This window comes from Anolis carolinensis, chromosome 4, assembly GCF_035594765.1.
Source record: "Anolis carolinensis isolate JA03-04 chromosome 4, rAnoCar3.1.pri, whole genome shotgun sequence".
NCBI lineage: Eukaryota > Metazoa > Chordata > Lepidosauria > Squamata > Dactyloidae > Anolis > Anolis carolinensis.
This window is the reverse complement of record NC_085844.1, coordinates 213,847,927-213,870,589: the sequence shown is the minus strand read 5'-3', so window position 1 is coordinate 213,870,589 and position 22,663 is coordinate 213,847,927. Positions and strand designations below refer to the sequence as shown.

Genomic DNA, 22,663 nt, shown 5'->3' with positions numbered 1-22,663 from the left:
GCTGTTCTCCTTAACCCAGGCGTTTCCTCATCACTTTCCTCATCAGAACTGGAACACCTCTGACTACGCCCCACAGCATCCCCAGCTGTGGATCCCGTCCCATCCCTCCAGCTTGTCCATGGGTCTAGTCCTGAAGGTCCCCAATCATCTTCCATCCCATCGTTGCCAGTGGCACCCAATTCCTCCCTTACCCGAGTCCAATCCATCTCATCCTCTTCTGAGCTAACCAGCTCTTCCTCCATTCTCTCCGTAAACCCCTCAAAAGACTCTTCGTCAGATGGTTCTGCAAAGATATCTCGCAGCCTCTTTCTTTCTCGCTCCTCGAGAGTATCTGACTCTCGAGGAGTCTTACGTCCACGTCTGCCAGTAGCAGAGCCATGAGGCTCAATCATAACAATATGTGCATGAAACATGAGTATATGAATTTTGCATTTAGATTTACGTCTCATCTCCAACATATCTCATTTGCAAATACTGTACAAATATTCCAAAATCCAAGGGAATCTGAAACCCAAAACACCTCTGGTCTCAAGCATTGCGGATATCATCAACATGACATAACAGCTGTACAGGAAACAACTGATTGTACACAACAGTTGTTTTTGAAGCCTTGTATTATTCTGTTAAATTTATCTCGAACCCACAGATTTCATTGCAATTTTTCATGAAGAAAGATGATCATATGTTTGCATACCAACTCTTGGAAGACTGCATTCATTTCCTCCTTATGTACAATTTGGCGATGGCTGAGGGTTTCTTGATGTTTTTGCTCTGCCTGTGAGAGCAGCTGAACTCTTTCTTCATTTTCTTGCTCAATTCTTGACTTCTCTGCTTCCAGTTCAATACGAAGGCATTTCACCTCTCCTGTAAGAAAATCCAAATACAGCAGGACTTCAAATCTCATTTTACCAGTTGTCTGCCTTGGTCAATATGGAGGCAACATTAATACAATTGAAATCTTGACTCCTTCTCACCTTGGATCACTTCTTTAGCCTGGCTGATTGCATGAACTTTCATTTCTAGTTGGCCCTTGGCAACTTCTAGCTGAGACACCTGCTGCTGAGCTTGAAAGAGGCTTGATTCCAGAAGATCTTTTACTGACCTAGAAGTTACACACACAGAATTGGAGTTTATCTTTAATCTCTTGCTCCTGGATTTAATCCAACAAAATCAATTTCAATCTGCAAGTACTATTAGGAAACAAAACTAAACCACATTTGAAAAGCAACCCAGGTATTGTGCAAAAAAAAATCTCAGAACAATTTTTAACTAGTACTTGAAACGGGAAAGTCAGCATTTTGCAGAACAAAAGTTTCAGAGTTTCATCGATTTTTAGAAAGTATGTATGGGATTCCAGTTTGGGGTATGGTCTGAATGTTTGAATGCATTTGCTGAATTACACCAAAGCATGGAAGAACTATCTCTATAAGGACCTCTTCACATGGCCCCTGGGGCCATGCCATTTCGGTGGCAGTTGCTAGCAAAGCAACAGGGGTGCCGCCTCATGCCACTGCCACACACCTTCCCTCCTTCCCTCCTCCTGGTAGGGATGGGACAAGGCCCGTTGGCACCCTGTCCCTGTCCCCATCAGATGGATGAAAGGGCAGCAATGCGTGTTGCCCTTTCCCCCATCAGATGGAGGAAAGGGCAAAAAAAATGAGATAGCTCTATTGGAACTACCCAAAACACACTTTCCTCTCCCTTGTGGCAGAGGAAGCTTCTTGTGATGCTCCCCCCTCCCAACTGGAATGGGGTGGGGCCAAGTCAGCATCGTTTGATTGGCAGGTCCCATCCAGAAGAGGGAAAAGGAGCCATAAAAACCTACATGTGATGAGATTGTAACAATGTCATAGAATCAAGACACAGAACATTATATAGTTGTGATGAATATCTCTTCTCAATGTCCTCATGATAATAAATATTGAAATAGGAAAGTTTTATCCTCCACCAGCCTTTTACCTGAGCTCTGTAACTTGCTCTGTAAGGGCTGACTTCTCCCTCTCAACAGCACCTAACCGTACTTCTAAAGTAGCTTTCTCACACATTAGTTTTTCCTTTTCTTTGGACACCTTTGCATACATTTCCCCAAGACGATTTGATTCCTGATGTGCTTGTTCCAAACTGGAAATAGACTTTTCATGCTGATGATGAACCTAAAGAGGTTAAAGTAAAAAATCAGTGCTCAACACAAATTAATATAGTGTCACAATTAACCAACATATGCTTCACCAAACTGCAGAAGGACATAGTGTCTCTGTATCTTCTGAAAAACAGGAAATGGGCGGTTTCACTAGATCCCTGGGAGGTAATACACTAAGGAAGATGATAAAATCATTATATATGATCAATATGCAATAACTTTGTTATGGAACAACTTGATTATACAAGAGGCCACTAGTATAAAATATATGTATGCTCTGAATACCATTGGCTTCCGAAATAAACTTATCCCTGGAGGCCGTAGAAACAGCCTGCACTTTGCCCTTTCCTAGTTTAAGGAACACACAAATTGCTAACTATTAATACACTATAGCAGCTTTAATTTATGAACTATCAGGCTGAGACTGTAATATCATAAACACTTTAATGCAAGAAAGCCTCTATAAATTCAATAAATTGGAGTGTAAATTAACAAGATTGTACAATAAAAGACCCTACTTGCCTCTTCTGATCTTAAAATACAGAAACTGTACAGAGTAACAGATATTCAGCATTTTCATGGAAGAAACTGGAACTAGATTCTTCTCCAGCTTCGAACATAATTTTCTGAAATTATTTTCTAGCCTTTGCTTTCTTAGGTAGGGCACTAAAACAATCATAATGATAAACATAACTTTTATTTCTATAGATATTTCCTTTTAATGAACTACTAGTCCTAAAAAGAGAACGGATTTGTAAAAAGGAAACAATCCTTAGTATAATAAACTGTTCACGACTGTAGGATTGCGAATGTACATTTGTTTTTTAAAATGTTTTTCACAGCCCAAAATGTCCAACGTTCACACTGCTTTGATGGAAAACAAAGACATTCTACCCAATACAGACACACACACACCTGTATACGAAAACAAAAATCTATGCCTTTTTCTAGTGGAAAATCAAGGCTGCAGCATTTTTAGCAAAAAACATGGGAGGCACACATACACAGCCTTTGGGGTGTACTTCCCCAACCCTGCCTTAGGAGCAAAGTGCTGTTGCCATTAAGTTACCAATCAGAGTAACTTTCAAGTTTGCCCCAACACTCACTTGGCTCAGTTTCTCATAAGTCTCTTTTTGTTCTTCTTTCAGCATTTTTAACTCATCCTGTAAGCCTTCTTGCAACTCCTCTGCCTTTTGTAGCAATTTCTCCAGTCGGATCTTCTCTGTGCATAATTCTTCATTTGTTTGTTCAGCCTGTTTGAGCTGCTTCTGTGACAATGACTTCATTTTCTCCAGGCGGTCTACATTGTCCGAAAGCATCTGACTTTCTTGTTCCATCTATATGAAGAAACAGTAACAACTAATGAGGAACACTTCCTTACTCTGAACTTCCTCTCCCCACTCTGACTGCCCAACACAGAACTGCTACCTCTGGAACATGCTGCTTACCTTCAGGATGATTTGATGCAAACCCACTTTATCCAAAGCTAGAGCTTCATTAAGGGCACTCATTTTTGCAGTGGCACCTTGAAGATCAGCAGTTTCCGCCTTCAGCTTATTGTGAGCACTGGTTAGCTGTGCAAGGGATTGCTCAGTCTTGAACAACACACAAACAAACACACACCCCCAAAAGAAAACATCCAGGAATAATTACACAATAAGCTTCTGATCAATGGCTTGGATTAAAAACAATCTGCAAGCCAATTTTGGTGCACACAAAAAGGACATTTGGATCTAACAAAAAATATAGAAAGGATACTAGTAGAGTCTCGAGCTAGTATGCTCCTCCCTCAACCTCCATGACATGATAGGAATCTTTCACTTCCTTTCTGGATAAAACATTAAGTAGTGGTTTCTCAGAACCTTCAGGTTTGATTATGGTTCATCAAAATATGCCAACTTTATAGAACAATGTTGGAAGTAGGCTTGTTTTATGACGTCAAAACTTTGATCAAACACTGTTTTGCTATCTCAGACTGTATTTTTTTTTAAAGAGTATGCTTCTCTATGGTCAGGGTGGCTAAATGGTTAGGAGAATAAGCACAACACTTAGTATGTTTTTAAAAGATCTTTGAATCTGTTCCTAGAATAATTTGTGTTCATGTGAAAAATACTGATTAGTCGCTGGTACTTTACTGAATTAATTTACTCGCATGAAAATGTCTGAGCAAAAGTCTACAGCACCCTTTTCATTTAGACTGGAACTAGACATTACATACTGTTTATACTGTTGTGCACAAACTTTCTGTTTTTTCTTTAGCAGACTTTGAAAGCTGTGACTAGGTGCTAAAATGATTGAAGGTGTGGGGAGCTGTTTGACCTTTCCTATTCTAACTATTTTCCACTCAGAATTACTACACTTCCGTAGTATCCATCTTCATCTTCTTGACTAAAGGAAGTAATCTAGAGAGGTGCAGTTTTGTCTTCTTCAGGGAAAAGAGTAGGTGGGAGAGGATTTTGAAGAGAAAGATTACGGTAAGTTTACCAACATTTGCTCCTCCTCTTCTTGCAGTCACCCAACACTGAATTTAATGTGCACTTTCCCCAAAATCATAAAACCAGGTTATATGATTGTGGGGGGAGGGGGGTTGAGCACAACTCCAATGCACCATAGCAAATGCTGCTGCAATGGCAAAGTGCATGAATACAGAGAGGTAGCAGTTTTAAAAAGCAAAAGCAAAGACTGCTTAGAAAGCACAGAATTGCAATATTTTGTAAATGTATTATATGTCAATATACAAACTAACTAATGTAACAACAGTGTAAATTATGTTTATGAATAATAAGTAAAACAAAATATGTTACAAACTGTATCTGCAGAGAGATCTTTGCTTGATTTTAAGGATTCTGAGGAAAGCATTCCAACTCTCCCCTGATCCTGAATTTATTTAACTTTTCTATGGCAACTGATGAGTTTTATTACATTCGCACAGTAGCTTAACTTTTACTTTCATTTCTATTTGGCTATGTGGATTTTTGGCAGTTCATCAATAAGCTTTAGCCTTCACTGAAGACGACTTTGGCAAAACAGGACATTACAGTATCTAGAATCCTGTTCTTTTGGTCATTTACTCAAAATTTCATATTCATATTATGGTATCCAACCCAACTTCTTATTCTTGCTTTCATGCTTACTGTCTGTTTTGTCATCAAATTTGTATTACAGTAGAGTCTCACTTATCCAAGCTTCACTTATCCAAGGTTCTGTATTATCCAAGGCAGTATACCTTTTAGTCGTCATTGTTTTTGTAGTAAATGTTGCAATGTTTTGGTGCTAAATTCGTAAATACAGTAAATACTACATAACATTCCTGTGTATTGAACTGCCTTTTCTGTCAATTTCTTGTAAAACATGATGTTTTGGCACTTAATTTGTAAAATCATAATGTAATTTTATGTTTAATAGGCTTTTTTCTTAATCCCTCCTTATTATCCAAGATTTTTGCTTATCCAATGTTCTGCTGGCCCGTTTATCTTGGATAAGTGAGACTCTACTGTATTTTCACTGTTGTAAATTTCATTTTATTTTATTTTTGCTTAGACATGATACAGCCATACTGCAGTATGTACTTTATATCCACTTTTTGTTTTTGTGTTTAATAAATATAGGTTTGTTTGGCTGTGGTAAGTTTACTGTTGAAATTCAAGAGTTGATTCATCTATCATGAGGAAAAAAAAAATTAAATTATACCTGTTCCAGTGCCGATGCAAGTTCATATTTTTCTTGCTTCATCAGTTCTCCATCAAGATGAGACTTTTCCAGAGCTTCTCTCAAAGCTATCAACTCATTTTTTAATGACGAATGCCTTTCTTCAAGGGCATTTCGATCTTCCTGGCTAAAAAGGGAGGAAACACTTTTTTTAAAAGGGGGTCTAAGTGTGGTATTAGTGCTTAAAGAGAGGTGGGTTTTTTCATTTCTCGAAGCATGAAGTGCTAATCTTCATAATTTTTGCAAATTTTACAATTACTGTCAAGAGGGGGCTCCTTCATGCCAACACTAGATGAAACAGAAAAGCCCACTCACATTTCCAGGATGTGGGTGCATAGATGAGAATTGCCTCCCATAAAAATAAAAGGTAAAGGTTAAAGGTAAAGGTTTTCCCCTGACGTTAAGTCCAGTCGTGACCGACTCTGGGAGTTGGTGCTCATCTCCATTTCTAAGCCGAAGAACCGGCATTGGCCGTAGACACCTCCAAGGTCATGTGGCCGGCATGACTGCATGGAGCGCAGTTACCTTCCCGCCGGAGCGGTACCTACTGATCTACTCACATTGGCATGTTTTCGAACTGCTAGGTTGGCAGGAGCTGGGGCTAACAGCGGGCACTCATTCCGCTCCCAGGATTTGAACCTGGCACCTTTTGGTCCACAAGTTCAGCAGCTCAGCGCTTTAACACACTGTGCCACCAAGGCTCCCCCCCCCCCATAAAATTACTGTCATAAAATAAAGATATGTAGTTGGCCTGGATTAAAAATTTGAGTACAGTAGAGGTCCGGTTATCCAACATAAACGGGCGGGCCGAATGTTGGATAACCGGAACTGTTGGATAATAGGGAGACTCTTTTATCCCTCCCAGCAAGCCAGGTGCCTGCCGGAGGAAAGACTCGTGTCCCTCCGGCAAGCACTCGGTTTAGGGAAGCCCCATGAGTGTTGCTGCCTAGTAACACACACTGGGCTTCTCCAAAGGGGAGAGTGCTTGCCAGAGGGACAAGCCTCGTCCCTCTGGCAAGAACTTGGTTTAGGAAAGCACTGTACATGTTGCTGCCTATCAACACGTACCAGGCTTCTCCAAAGTGCCCGGCCTGGCACATTGGATAATATGGTAGGTCGGATAACCAGAAGTCGGTTAACTGGAACTCTACTGTATTCTAATTCATCACCACTCTTCCTCCTTTGAATTCACATATAAAACAAAGAGTTGATATAACATAAAGAGGTGAGACTAAACAGAAAGTCTTTTACTCAGCTTTTGATTCTCATTCAATTAAATCAGTGGTTCCCAACCTTTGGTCCTCCAGGTATTTTGGACTTCAGCTTCCACAATTCCTAACAGCTGGTAAGATGGTTGGGATTTCTGGGAGTTGAAGACCAAAACACCTGGAGGACCAAAGGTTGGGAACCACTGAATTAAATTCACAAGATAACCTTAAGACAAGCCATTTTTAGTTTCAATTTCCTTTGTAATATAATACACACACTCTATTTCTAGTTTGAATTACCCAGCAACAACATATTCTGCCGTTTGGAAAAAAGGAATATGTAGAAGGAAAGATCAAAACTCACATGTACTCTCTTTCCCTCATCATCCTTTGCAATTCCTGCTGCTGTTCTTCTTTCTCCCCATTCACCATGTCTCCTTTAAGCTGCAGTTCGGTGTTGTTTTGACGTAAATGCCAGACCTCTTGTTCCAAAACTTCCAAATGCTGTTGCAGTTCTGTCCTGGATTTTTCTAGGGTAGCATAGTCCCTGTGATGTAGTTATAAACCATTTAATAAAACCTTATAAATGTAAGATAATGTAGCATGTGAAATAGCAGGCTTCAATTATGGAAAAACAATAACATGAACTGCCATTCCCTTTTCCATCAGAACAGCTGAAGAGTATAAATGAAAATGAAGCAGAATGACAAAGGACTACTTCTCTTTAACCTGGGGAAACATGGTCCCACTGAAATATTTTATTTCAAATGACCCATGTGAAGAAGAGAAGAGTTTAAATAATACAGAAACAAGTTATTTTTCACAACTTAAGCTGACTGATTTTTTAAATGTTGGAATATTAGGGAGATTTGAATGGAAATAAGAAAATGCAATGCAAGATAAACATAGTTAGCTGCTATTTTAAGATCAATAAGAAAAATAAAAGTCTCTAAAACCAGTGTGACAAAATGTGAGCCTCCAAATACTTTTTAGCAGCAACTTCTATAATCACTCAGTACTGAGCAGGCTGCTTGACTTGGTGGAGCAAGTCCAAAGACAACTGGAGAGATGTCTGTCTCTACTCTAAAGGAAGGAGAAAACACACACAAGACAAACCTGCTGTAGGTTTCAATTGTTGACTGCTGATGTTGAATCTGGCTTGTGAATGTCTCTCGCTCTTTTTCTAACTGCTCAAGTCTTTGTCCTTGAAAGCGGGAGTGCTCTTCCTGCTGCTCTTGTTGCTTCTCCAGAGAAGTGATAGAATTCTGACTGGCTAAGAGCTGCTGTCTCAGATGCTGAAAAAAGTTGTAATTAAAAAAAGTGAGCACACAATATGGAAACGAAAGGGCTCTTAGGTACGAACAGAGTGCATAGAGTGTCAGCTCACAGAATGGAATTAGCAGGACAGAAAGAAACATTTATGGAAGGAGGGGATGATTAGAAGTTGTAAGAAAAATCCCTGGAGTGGGAAATAGCCTGAGGGAACTAGAAAAACAGATTAGCAACAGAAGGAAAGTGGTTAAAGTCCTAAAGGCTGGACAATACAAACAAGAGAGGAAAGTATTGATGCAGATGTAGAGAAAGCTTCCAAAGCCCTCCCACCTGTACTTCATTGCTTCTCTTCATCAGCGCCTCGCGCACGAGGAGGAGGGTGCCATCCAGGCCGCCAGGGTCTAACTGCAAGGAGTGGCCAAGCTCAGCAGACTGCTCCACTTGTGGTTTTCCAACAGTAGCATCATTCCCATTTAAGACTGCCTGAAATCCAAGATCTTGTTACTCTTCCAGTTCTGAAAACTTGCAGAATCGCCTCAAACTGCTCATTTGTTTTCCAGTCACACTCAATTTGGAGGGAAAGTATTTTTAATGCTGGCATTTGTTGTTTCATCGTTGCACAGGAATTTGTGTTAGCTTTTGCCCTTAAAGGCAGCCTAGCTTTAAAAATAACAAGGAAGAATAATACCACCCCCAAATCTAGTTTCAATCTACCTGCATCTGATGAATTTTCCTAGATCCTATTCTCTAGTATAGTTACTACAGAGTCCCTGGACTCTGGAAGTTACTACAGAGTCCCCTGGAAGACCCGGGTCCTCCAATGTGACACTATGGTAACTTGTGGTGGAAGCTGTTTGCTATTATCAATGGTTTCCTGTTTCCAGGGTAAGTTAAGGAATAACTCTCTCACAGATTTGGAGGTAGTATTGCATTAAGGGAGCATTTTTAATTTACTGTATTTATATACTGTTTTCTCACCCCTGGCGGGGGACTCAAAGCGGTTTACAACATAATCTTGGCAAAATTCAATGCCTAACATACATGTAAAACCAAATAATAAAATCTAAACAACAAACATATAAATATGCATTAAAATCAATAAGACCATTAAACATAAGTTATAATAACATTTAGACATAAAAACATAGACTTAAAACACCTAATATAAACATTAAAATCACATGATCCAAAATCGTATGGATTGACCATCATGTTCTAATGAAAAAGATAAGTGACAGAATCACTAAATGAAACAGAACCCCTAATAACTCTTTTCTTTTGTGAAGCTATGAATAAAATCAAGAGCTGTCAAGTACTTAAGACAGTACTCACATACCAAAATCTAAAATTATAACATCAATCTAGTGTTACATTTAATTGGATTAAAAAAATAAAAACACCCAAAATTCAGGGCTTAATTTGTCCCTAAAGTTAGTTATGCCTACCTTTCATTTGGAATTAAATAAATGGACAGATGAAGGTGTCCTGCAGGCAGCACTAAGCATCTGCCTAAAATTTAAAATCTATATTTATACACAGCCTTTTGTTTAAATAAAAAAACTCAAGAATTTAGACCGCATCCCAGTTATACTTACTTCAGTTATTTCTTTTATCACATGCCGAAGAGAAAGGATCTCTTCATTTACAGTCTTGCTCCGTGATTGTTCTTGTTCATATTCCAGCTCCAAATGATTACTCTTCTAGAAAAAAGAACACGGATTGGTATGAAAGTGTTAACATCTTATTCATCCAGATACAGGAGTTGCCACCAGATTTTTATTTTGTATTTTCCTGGTCAGTTTTTCTTGACTTTCCTACCATTGTTCCAAAAAAGCTTGAAGTTTAAGAATTAACAGGATATATAATTGAATAAAAGTTTGATTAAACGGTTTAAAATGCAAATCTATTGAAATGCAGCTTTTGACAAAATTGGAGATTCACTTTGAGCTTTTTGAACAATGTTAACTAAATAAACACATCTGCTTTGAAACTCCAGCAAAAATTACAGAGAGATTTTACTACAAATAATCTCTAAAGTGACAAATGAGAGAACATTTTTGCTTTAATTTTATAACTGTAATATCTTTCTGTATTAATAGAGAAGATAGGTCTCTGTGTTAAACAGTACATAGTAACTACTCTAAATGCTTTTTTTTTAACAAAAAAAAACAAATGTAACTTTTTCATTTACTGTACTTAACACAGTTCTGTATGTGTTCTGATTTCTAGAACATTGTTGTAAAGAATATAATATAATTGGTCAGGACTATACTTTACTGCTGTTTTGGTGCAACACCTGGGTACTATGCCCACTCAATATTTCCTGACAACTGTCAAAATTGGCAATCTTAAAATCAAGTGAGCATGAGGTGGCTTCAGCTTGTAAATTACTAGTGGCAAGTCAATCAGTTCTGGATAATATTTATTATTTACTTCATCCGTTCTTTCACCCTGCAGGGGACTCAGAGCCATGTACAACATATATTTAGGCAAACATTCGATGCCTCAATTATACAACTATGTATAATTGAATGTTATTTTATTCTATTTTGCTACTCGTAATCACAATAATTATATTATTTTCAAAATCATATACAGGCAGTCCCCGTGTTACAAACATTTAACTTACAAATGACTCATGGTTTTAAGGACAGGGGTGAGACATCAGGAAATGAGAGAAATCTACACCTCAGAAGAGATATTCACTCCTGAAAGTGTTATGCCTTAGCTGAAGCTTTATCATCAAGCCTTGTTTCACTGGATTACACTTAAAATACATACAAGTTCAGGTTAAGAACAAACTTACAGATCCTATCTTGTTCGTAACTTGGGGACTGCTTGTAATCATATTATGAAATAGACACATCATAATATTATACTTGTATTCTGCTTTTCAGTGCTCCAAGCATATATTAAGTGGATGCTGTTTCCTTCTTGTATTAGGCAAAGGCACTTCAAGAATGTTTCTTAATCAATGTCTCTGACTTTTACTAAAACTTTTATTTATTTCAATTTCTCCAAGTTTCCTTTAAGTGCAGTAGTAGAACTGACTATTTAACACCAGTAGGTGTGCCACTATCTCAGTGACCAGAATGGATATGCCAATGGAAGCATCTAATAAACAAATGCTCTGCCAATAGAGAACAAGGAAGCAGAAACAGTGGAAGTCAGCATTATCCAAATAGTAAAATTCAACACACAACCGTATGCTGGTATCAAAATGGCCAAGCATACAAAAGGCATTAGTTTCTAGACATCTTGTTTCCCACTTTCTTAGCATCTATCACTAACAGTATATGGAATAAGCTACTCAGGCTCATGTTGACATGAAGAAGAAAGACATCCCACAGAATAACCAATTGATTAGTTTCTCAAATACTCAGCCAACACAACAGTACCTCCAATGTGTCTCTGAGCGTCTTCACCGTCTTTTCCTTCTCTTCATTCTCTTTTTGAGATTGTTCGAGTAAAGCAGTCAGCTCTATCACCCTATCAAAAAATAAAGACAGCTGGATTTTTAATCATACTGGATTGTATTAAAGTAAGAACTCTATTGGAACAGTCTAATTATGTTACTATTGTTGTCTTCTTGTGATAAAAGTTAACTAAATGAAGATTAAACAATAATTGACCAAATGCACTTTAACTGATTAGCCAGTTAAACAAGTCTTGCCACTAAAATCCCAATATATGTAAGACCATTTATTTTTATTAGAATGAATGTTTAAATAACAAAAATTAAATAAAGGTAATTACAGTATAACTAAAATAAAACAGACAATTTAGACATGACACAAATTACAAGCTGAATCTTTCAAAATATATACAGTAAACTTGGAGGGCCCCATTTTGACCTTTTTGAAAAGGTACTTCACCTGCTTTGGAGATCTTCCCTTGCCAAATCTCCCTTGACACGTAAGTTCATGATTGCTTGTGTTTGCTGGTATATTTCTTTCTCCATATCTGTCTTCTCAGGCTTCAAATAAAGCTGTTGTTGTTGCTGTTGCAGTGAACCCTTCAGGACAGAACTTTCTAAATTGCTCATCTCCAAAAGTCGTGTGTCAGAACTTAGTTGGAAACAACTGATGAGTATAGAGCCAGAAAGTCTCATTTGCTCTACCTTTAGTTCAGACAGATCCCTGAAGCAGAAACAAAGAACACTACGCTGAACTGAAAAGTTTATTCTATACATTACAGCAATTTTTAAGTTTTATTCATTTAGAGTAGAGCTTTCCAAACATTTCATGTTTATGACACACATTTTAGACATGTATCATTTGTGACACAAAAGTTAAGTTTTACTAGCAAACCGGAGATTAAACTAAGAGAGACAAACACATACAGAAATTGTAATAACGAAATGCATGGGAACACAACATATCCCATGAAAACGTTTGATTTATGTATTTTTAAATACCCATTTTACATAGACTCAGAGACTTCTTCTCACATTTACATAAAACACCTACACACTGCAGCCAACATATTAACGTGTCGCAACACAGTTTGGAAAGCTCTGATTTAGAGTATGTATATATACCCAGTTCATCAGTCACAAAGGCACCAACACTCTTGACAACCATAATTTTCACTGTTGTGGTATACACTGAAGTCATTTCCAATGTATGGTGACCTTAAGGCAAGCTTATCACAGGATTTGTTCTGAAGGGATTGGCTTTGCCTTCTTATGACATTGAGAAAGTGAGATTTGCAGAGATCTGAACCCTAGAGTCATAGAATATGCTGGCTCTCCTAGTACCACTATTCACAGATACCACTTAATTCAGAGAATGAAACACACTGGGAGGAGATAATTTATGGCAGTCTATTAAAACAAGGATTAGGAAATGGCTAGAAGGTTATAGCAGAACTAAAGATCAAAATATGAATAGGACAAGAGAGGAAAATAGTTATTCCCCCTCTATGGCATCAGTGATTACAATAAGTAGTGAGCTCTTTTGTCTACACTTTGTCCTTATTCAGATGAGACTGACACATCAATTTATCAGGATATAATTTCAAATCCAACTCAAAGAAAATCTGTTATTCCTCACCTGTCAGTTGCTGTCTTCATTTCCAGAAAATAACGGTGTAATGTCACCACTTGACGCCATATCCCAATAATACGATCGTGTTCGGCCCGCATATAGCTCTCAAAGAACTACACAAGAGCAAGTGACAGATTTAGACCATAACGGTCCAGAGTATGGGGAACTCAGAGTATAGGGATGGGATGGGATGGGGGAATGAAAAGGAGAAAGGACATGTGCATTCATTACTAGCTCAGACAAACAGGAAGGTGAAGGGCACTACAAAGAGGGAAGGGGCATGCATGCATATGGTTTCAGAGGCCTAGAGATATTGGTGATAGTTCCTCTTTTGCAAGGCTTCCCAAAAGAGCTGATTGTACAGTATATTTTATCCCCCGTCCCCGTGAAGCTTAGAAGAGAAGAATGTCCGGGGGCCAGGCTGTGGCGCAGGCTGGTGAGCAGCCTGCTGCAATAAATCACTCTGACCATGAGTTCAAGGCCAGCCCGTGGCAGGGTGAGCCCCTGTCAATTAAAAAAAATTAAAAAATAGCCCCTACTTGTTGCTGATCTAGCAACCCGAAAGATAGTTGCATCTATCAAGTAGGAAATAAGGTACCACTTATAAAGTGGGGAGGCAAATTTAACTAATTTACGACATTGGAATGAAGAAGTGCCATCACAGTGGATGATGAAGCAGCTGCTCCCCCCTGTGGCCAGAATTGAACATCCCCTCAGGAGAAGGTTAAATTGCCTCTGCGTCTGTCTCTGTCTCCGTTCTATGTGTATATGGGCATTGAATGTTTGCCTTATATATATATATAATGTGATCCGCCCGAGTCCCGTTTGGGGTGAGAAGGGCGAAATATAATATAAATAAATAAATAAATAAATAAATATCTTTATTACCACTGCTTGAATAGAATACAAAGCACTTCCATTATCAGCTATTTTATTACAGTATTTTGCAGATTATTAAATGTATAGACATATCTCTAAACAGGAGTTGCTATAATATCCTGCCACAGGGAAAAACTGATTTCCCTTCACCTTCCACAGATTTGATAGACATTTTTATTTGTGTCAGGAACACTAATCAAAGTTTGTTTTCCTGTACTTAATGCTAGCTGGGGGGTTTTATATCTATATGCAAGGAATTAAAGCTCTTTGAACTGGGTTGACTGATAAAGTATGGACCACATACTATGTGGTATGTATCTTGAATTAATTGTTATTTAAATGCTGTCAAACAATACTTACCAAAGCATTAAAATGAGGATTTGCGCCTGCCTAGAATATAAGGTGACAAATTAACTACCCCTATCCTATCTTGAATCTTTTTTCAGATATTTTCCTACCTTCCGTTCTTTGTGCCATTCACTCTCTTTGTACTCCAACTCATCCCTGGCCTTTGTCCAGTCAGCTGTCAGTTTGCTGACATCTTCTCTGAGGGCACCATTCACTTCGTTGGCCTTGTCCAGATGATCCCGGAGCAAGATGTTCACTCCAGCCAAGTTTTGACATCTGAGATACAAAAGAAAAACAATGGGTTAGGGAAATAAATATTTTCCTGAGACATACTGCAAGCACTCCTACTGTTTCCCCAAATTCCTTCAAAGATTCTCCACCCCACCCCCACTCACCTCTGTTGCTCTTCTTCCAACTGAATCAGTGCCTTTTCTAGACTATGGTCCTTTTTGTTATCTTGCCGAAGTGAGTAAGATGCCTTGATGAGAAAAGTGGAAGATTTAATCAAAACACTTGCACTACACCTGCTTTGTTACTTCAACATCATCATTTGTTCATGTCATCAGGAGTGAAGAGACGGCATGAACATGAGATATAGTAGGTCACATTTTCATTATTTTCCTTTTTCATTCTACATTTCTAAGGGCTAAAGTAGATATGATGTTAGTTGAGTTTTTAGTTCCTACATGGGTAATTTAAAAAAATTGGGGAGGTGGTTCCAAATCAACACCCAGTTTCAAAAACCATGGCATTCATTCACGTCCTTAATAACTTACCCTGCTTGCTTCTAGACGCTGTTCTAAGTCTCTGCACCAATTTCGATACTGCAACACCTGTAATAAATGGAAAATATTTCTTCAATACTGAGAGCGGCAGTGCCTTCATTGGCATTTCTAACAGTTTTGAGTTTATTTTTAAGTGTTTCTCTTTGTGCTGGAATTACTGGAATAATACATTTGCTCCACCAATATCCTTTGTGAGCTAAGGACTATCCAAATCTATAGAAAAACAAATAGCATTCCAGAAAACCTCACATTTCAACATTGTGATTTTTGACAGTTGTTGATTACACTAATTAATATCAAGCAAAAATATCTGTAGGCATAAATGAAAAAAGGGAAAGAGTTCAGGAGGCTTTTCAAAAACTCCAAAAAAGTGTAATGTTGGAATCAGCTTGCTTGCCAGTTCAGGAATAAACGTCCATTTTGGACCATCAAAACACTTAACTATTTAAAAGTAACTTGTTCAAGCAGACACTTCACTCCTCATGTTTTCTTGTTGCTAACTCTGCCAACTCTTACCACACAAAACCTATAAATATCTTCTTTCAGGAGCTACTTAAAATGCAAAGGGCTTTACCTTTCCCTGGAGCTTTTGGACAAGGATTGCCTGCCTGTGTTGTGCCTCCTGTGAATTCTGCAGTTTGTTTCGATATGAAGCCTGACTTTCTATCATCTGTTGATGCACTGAAACTAGTTGGTCATCAGACAAGTGGGCCGACTCCATTTTCATGCTGTGCGCTGCTTGGTCACCTTCCATCTGAAGGTCAAAGCAAAGAGAATAAAAATTGCTTTTCATGAATCTGCCAAACAAGGTGGCCTTCCTCAACTCTACTCACCCAATAGGATTATCATTATAATTAGGAACAGTGATGTAAATGCAAATACAGAGTCCTGTTATCAGAGGAAAGATGGGATATAAAAAATAATAGCAACAACATTAACATTAATGATAATTACTATTATTTGCACAATTGGCAAGTTTTGTATTAGAGATTCATACAGGGTGCACTTACACTGTAGAATTAATGCAGTCTCACACCACTTTTAACTGCCATGACTCAATGCTAGGGAATCATGGGAGCTGTAGGTTTACATGCTCTTCAGCCTTCCTTGCCAAAAAGTACAGGGGATGCACCAAACTACACATGCCACAATTCCGCAGCATGGACAAGTGGTGTCAAACTGCACTAATTCTACAGTGTAGATCAGGCATGGCAAACTTTGCCCCTTCAGGTGTTTTGGACTTCAACTCCCAGAAATCCCAGCCAGCTTACTGGCTGTTAGGAATTGTGGGAGCTGAAGTCCAAAACACCTGGAGGGCCAAAGTTTGCCCATGCCTGGTGTAGATGCACCCACAGATGTGTATAAATTAACCTGCTTTGTTTACAACTGAGCAATGGCATTAACATTATAAGTTACAGTAGAATCTCACTTATCCAACACTCGCTTATCCAATGTTCTGGATTATCCAACGCATTTTTGTAATCAATGTTTTCAATACATCGTGATATTTTGGTGCTAAATTCGTAAATACAGTAATTACTACATAGCATTACTGCGTATTGAACTACTTTTTCTGTCAAATTTGTTGTATAACATGATGTTTTGGTGCTTTATTTGTAAAATCATAATCTAATTTGATGTTTAATAGGCTTTTCCTTAATCCCTCCTTATTATCCAACATATTCGCTTATCCAACATTCTGCCGGCCCGTTTATGTTGGATAAGTGAGACTTTACTGTATTGTTACTTATAACATATGTAGTAATAACTATGTAGGTACAAATATTGAGTCCCATTATTGGTAGAAGGATGGGATGATGATAATAATAATGGTTATTATTTACACAATGATGTAGCTACAAATACAAAGTCTCCCTGTTGGGGGAAAGGTAGGATGGTGATGATGATAGTAATAATAATAAGAAGAAATGTTAATGGGTTGCTATGAGTTTTCCAGGCTGCATGGCCATGTCCCAGAAGCATTATCTCCTGACATTTCATCCACATATATGGCAGGCATCCTCAAAGGTGTGAGGGTCTGTTGGAAACTAGGAAAGTGGGGTTTATATATTTGTGGAAAGCTCGGGTTAGGAGAAAGAACTCTTGTCTGTTTGAGGCAAGTGTGAATGTTGCTACTGATCACCTTGATTAGCATTTGATGGCCTTGCAGATTCAAAACCTGGCTGCTTCCTGCCGGGGGGAGTCCAATCAGCTAACACCTCCCAACAAAGGATTCCCTCAGGCAGGAAGCAGCCAGGTTTTGAATCTGCAAGGCCATCAAATGCTAATCAAAGTGATTGATTGCAACATCCACACTTGCCTCAAACAGACAAGAGTTCCTTCTCCCACTCTGAACATTCCACAGATATATAAACCCCTTTCCTAGTTTCCAACAGACCTCACAACCTCTGAGGATGCCTGCCGTAGATGTGGGTGAAATGTCAGGAGAGAATGCTTCTGGAACATGGGCCATACAGCCTGGAAAACGCACAGCAACCCAGTGATTCCGGTCATGAAAGCCTTCGACAACACAATAATTGTTATATTATTATCATCATCATTATTATTATTAGCACAATAAATGGGTAAGTTCTCCATTTGAGAGTAACACAAATGTGTAGAAACTCCTCTTTGCTTTGTTCCCAACTGCAAAAATAAAAGACTTTGACTGAGAGTTAACCCGCAACAATGTCCAATAGTTGGCTTTTCTATTGGGAAAATTCAAAGTACATCATCAACATTTTTGTCACTGAGAAGCTTAGACAACCAGACAGTCAAAGATAATATTGAAATAGCTTTACCTTTACATCAGAATAGTGTTTAGTTGTACTTTCAGAAAGAGCAGGAAAGCATCCAGGTGGGAGGAAAACCGCTGCTTATTGACATCTCTCTCCATCTTCAGGGGCAGGATGATGGTTCTCCCCTTCTGAGCCATTTATGCCATTGGACCTTTCGAGGGCACGAAAGAGCTCAGCCTCCTCCATTCGTTCGTCCTCTCAGGCTCAGGAGCAGCCTCCTCCCCACCTGCGAGGGAAACACAGGTGAGTGGGAAGGACTTCTGGAGGCCACAGGCCGCAAGTCAGCTGTAAGGCGTCTATCTTCGCCCCCGGACTGGAACGCCTGCCCCAGTGCGTTCTGGGGGGTGTAGTTCTCAGAACGCAGTTGAAACGGAGGCAGCCTCTTGGAAGAACTACATTACCCAAGATGCATCGGACTCCCGTGAGAGGCGCTCGGCCAGTAAAAAAAACCCCCGCTGAATTCAGCTCCTACTTCCTATTGGCTTCGAAGGAGGAAAGGAGGCGGGGTCAATGAAGGGACGCGGGAAGAAGAAAAAGCGGTATTGTGTGAGGCCTTTTCTTGGGGATGCATCTACCTAGGCCTGGGCAAACACCTGCAGGGCCCAGATTTGTCCATACCTGGTCTAGGAGTTGCAATGAGAGGGACGTGGGCTTAAAAAGAATTTTCAAATATACTTGTAATGACTATAAGTCCCATATGTTTTGATTGACCTAAGTTGCAAAAGGCCTATGAGGAAGGCCTGCACTTGAGAGAAAATGCTGATGTTTGGGGAAAGAGTTGTTCCAGAGAAAAGAAGTTACTTTCAAATAATAACAATATATCAAGTCAGAACCGGTTCCCATAGGATTTCGAGCGTATACTTGCAACAAGTCAGGGTCAGTAACATGAAAGCACCATTGTCTAAAGAATCACATGTTACAGCATAGAAAACCAATGTGATTGCATGATGGTTAAGATGCTTGTGACGTAGACAACATTAGACAAATGGGGTAAATGATCTTTGTAAACCAATAGATATGCTTACTAATTTTTGTGGAGGTGATAAAACCCTTGCAACCATTTTGGAAATTCGGACAAATCCTTTGATTGCATGTATGCATGTATTTGTCACATTGCTATGGCCACACAATAAATAGTTCTTTTGCCAACTTTTTGTGGTGTTTTTCCTCGCCCTCTCTACAGAAGCGGGGCCTTTTGCTTTTGACTTTGGATTAAGAGGAGTATTTTTACATCTTTTACATCTTTGCCCCTTCAGCATCAGGCCAAAAGAAATGATGGAGGCAATCTCTGAGGCTGAAGCATAATAATAATAATAATACCATGCCAAAAGATCTCAGCTGGCGTTTGAAAACAATAAACATTGGCAAAATTATGACCTGTCAACTGCAAAAAGGCCACCTTACAGGGATCTGCGCACATTATCCAAAAATACATCACATAGTCCTAAACGCTTGGGAAGTGTTCAACTTGTGATTCTGTAACACAAAATCCAGCATATATATCTCGTTTGCTCTGTCATACTCTGTGTCAACAATAATAATATCGACTACAGATTCCAAGTGTTGATTTTACAAGAAAGCAGACGAAACAATGGATCATATCCTCAGCTGCTGCAAGAAGATCTCGTTGATGGACTACAAGCAGAGGCATAATGCTGTTGCTCAGATGATCTATTGGAATTTATGCCACAAATACCATTTGTCAGTGACAAAGAACTGGTGGGATCACAAGCCTGAAAAAGTTACAAAAAATGAATACGTCAAACTACTCTGGGACTTCTGAATTCAGATGGACAAGAGTTTTGGAGCACAATACTCCTGACAAAGAATGGATTGTCGATGTTGCAATCCCAATCAACAGCAGAATTGATGAGAAGCAACTGGAAAAGCTGACATGATACGAGGATTTAAAGATCGACCTGCAAAGACTGGCTCGTGCCAGTAAAGGTCCCAGTGGTGATCTCTACACTGGGTGCAGTGCCTAAAGACCTTGGTCTGCATTTAAAAACTATTGTCGCTGACAAAATCACCATCAGTCAGCTGCAAAAAGCCACCCTACTCAGATCTGCACAGCACAGACATTTTTCGCGGATACTGTACATCACATCGTCCTAGACACTTGGGAAGTGTCCGACATTGATCCAGTACAAAAGCCAGCATAGTGATTGTGCTGCCGCACCCAAGCTGCTATAAATTTCTTTAACGCTAACTTGTATTAACTTTCTATCAGTTTAGGGGATGCTGTTTTGCCTTCTTGTTTGAGCAAGGAACCCCGCACAGAATCAATGTCCATGCAATTGCTTTCAAGAAACAGTAATGGTTTATTAATTGGTCTTGGGCCTATCTTCACTCAGGCACTATCTTGATTTCCCCACAACAAAGTCCATACTTAATGTTTGAAGGTAACTGGTGGTTCTTAAAGTCACTGCTCGTGGATTATTCTGGAGCTGAAGGTCTGATGAAAGTTTCCCTTGCTCACTTTCTCTGAGGCACCCAGTGTCCCAGGTGATCAGGTGTCTACTATTGAGTCCTGACACCTTGCTGAAGGTGCTGGAAACTCCACAGGCTGCCACTGGCCAGAGTAATTCGTATTGGCTTAAACCTGGTCTGCTTCAGCCATATAGAGAGCCAGTCCAGGGGCTCCCCCAGGGCTCAGCCCATCGCTCCCCAAGGCCTCCAGTGGCAGCAGCCGCAAAATTAGGCCCATTTGCTTTGTACTAATCTTGCTAATAAAATAATAATAATAATTGACTATGTGACCACAGTGTCATATTTTGGGCAGAAGGAGGCACAGCTGCCGGGGACTTAGTGCCACCCAACTGAGTTCAATATTAGGAGGAGCATGCAATGAAATGCCTTGAAGCTGGGCGTATAGGCATTTTTGCTTCAACCACCTTCAGTCACTTGCTAGAATAAATTATTCACCTACTTTGCCTCTGGTCTTTTCCAGTGATGGTCCTTTTTTAAATATCCCATCCCATGGGTCCAAGCCCAGAGCCAGTGGTGCAGTGTCTGGAGGTTCACCTTTCTTAAGTGTTTTCCAGGCATTCCTAGCCCTCCCAATCTTTTTAAACATCAGAAGTATTTATTTGTTCATATAATTTTGGATTTCTTTCGAGTGGCTCTGGGTCCTATGGGCCCATTGTAGATTTCAAAAAGTGAAGGAAGGGGCCAAGCAGCAAAATTGTGTAGCTCTGCTTTCTAACCCCCATGTTTCAGAGACTCCAACCCAACCCATAGAACGACAGACTTGAAGTTCTGGTAAGTTTAGGAAACTGAAGGGCAGCAAAGTTTAGTTTGGAAACCTGACAAGGAAAATGTGATAATGGCTCGCCTGAGCAACACAACTGTGGGGTATCTACAGATAAAGGGGCAGTGCTATGATGATTTAAGGCCCCTTTCACATAGCTGAATAAAATCCCACATTTTCTGCTTTGAACTGGAATATATGGCAGTGTGGACTCAAATAACCCAGTTCAAAGCAGATATTGTGGGATTTTCTGCCTTGAACTTCTGGGTTATATGACTGTCTAGACGGGCATGTTACATGTACTAGAGGTAACCGAAGACAGTTGCCCAGTGGTGATGAAAAGCTTATAAACACACAACGCCAGGAGCCACATGAGAGACTTCGGGGTAAATGTAAGGAAATGTAAGATTGCTTCTTGCTTCATAGGATGGAAAAAGAGGTTCAGAATCCCAGATTTATAAGATTATCTATAGACCCAGATCGCCTTCTGTCTCATGAGCAGAACAGAAACGGTGTTTGTGTTAGGAGCAATGCTTTTTTCTAACCTCATATGAATATGACTGTAATGTCTGTAGCAAGATGCCTTCATGTGCAAGATGCTGTTTTGCTAATGTAAGATTCATGGCTTGGAATAAAGGATTTCCTGAAAATATCTCTTCTTTTCCAGTGTTCATGTCCCTTCGCTCGGTGAGTGTGCAATGTGTATCCCCCATGTTATGAACAAGATAAGTTCTGTAGGTTTGTTTGAAAGCTCAATATGTAGTAAATTAGAACAGGTACATTTTTAATAGTTACTCCATCCAAAAATATATGTAATTTTAGCTTTGGATAGTATAGGTAAGGGCTAACATCCCTGTGGTTATTTTGCTGTCTGTGCCCCTGTTCAGAAGATTTCACCTCACTTTATATCCCTGTAATAATTGGATTTTGAAAAAATTGGTTAGTTATGGAAACAAGGATTGGTGAAAAAGCTTCAGGGGATACTCCTTTTCCCCATAATAACTCTTTCAGGAGTGGGTGGCAGCAGCTTGCTAGAATTTGGGGGTTCTTGCTGTTGTTTGGTAGCAGGAGATGAAGCTAGAAGCCACCAGCTTCTAGGATTCTGTGGAGAATATGGGGATTGGTTTATCCCATATAAGATGGTTTTGGTGCAGTTGATAATTCTGAGATGCAGTGGCACCATCTGTCTGCACATTTGTTACTAGGTATCAGGGGATGTTGCATATT

General features: G+C 39.4%; 1 protein-coding gene across 7 annotated transcripts in view; it reads right to left on the bottom strand.

Annotated features, from left to right (window-relative positions):
• cep250 (centrosomal protein 250) overlaps positions 1 to 18,511 on the bottom strand; it is a 40,841-nt gene extending 22,330 nt beyond the window's left edge. For 2 of the 7 annotated variants that reach the window (XM_003220532.4, XM_062978749.1), the window contains exons 1-18: positions 18,190 to 18,511; positions 15,963 to 16,142; positions 15,380 to 15,436; positions 14,999 to 15,081; positions 14,714 to 14,879; positions 13,383 to 13,489; positions 12,204 to 12,467; positions 11,727 to 11,817; positions 9,924 to 10,028; positions 8,659 to 8,811; positions 8,173 to 8,351; positions 7,421 to 7,603; positions 5,831 to 5,975; positions 3,589 to 3,735; positions 3,247 to 3,477; positions 1,960 to 2,153; positions 975 to 1,102; positions 695 to 864 (exon numbers count right to left, since the gene is read on the bottom strand). In XM_003220532.4, coding sequence (XP_003220580.2) covers positions 695 to 864; positions 975 to 1,102; positions 1,960 to 2,153; positions 3,247 to 3,477; positions 3,589 to 3,735; positions 5,831 to 5,975; positions 7,421 to 7,603; positions 8,173 to 8,351; positions 8,659 to 8,811; positions 9,924 to 10,028; positions 11,727 to 11,817; positions 12,204 to 12,467; positions 13,383 to 13,489; positions 14,714 to 14,879; positions 14,999 to 15,081; positions 15,380 to 15,436; positions 15,963 to 16,142 — 2,583 coding nt within the window. In that variant the 5' untranslated portion in view covers positions 18,190 to 18,511. The remainder of the gene's footprint in view (positions 1 to 694; positions 865 to 974; positions 1,103 to 1,959; positions 2,154 to 3,246; positions 3,478 to 3,588; positions 3,736 to 5,830; positions 5,976 to 7,420; positions 7,604 to 8,172; positions 8,352 to 8,658; positions 8,812 to 9,923; positions 10,029 to 11,726; positions 11,818 to 12,203; positions 12,468 to 13,382; positions 13,490 to 14,713; positions 14,880 to 14,998; positions 15,082 to 15,379; positions 15,437 to 15,962; positions 16,143 to 18,189) is intronic. The other 5 variants (XM_008109941.3, XM_008109940.3, XM_008109942.3 and 2 more) reach the window with 5 other exon arrangements.
• Positions 18,512 to 22,663: the final 4,152 nt, after the last annotated feature.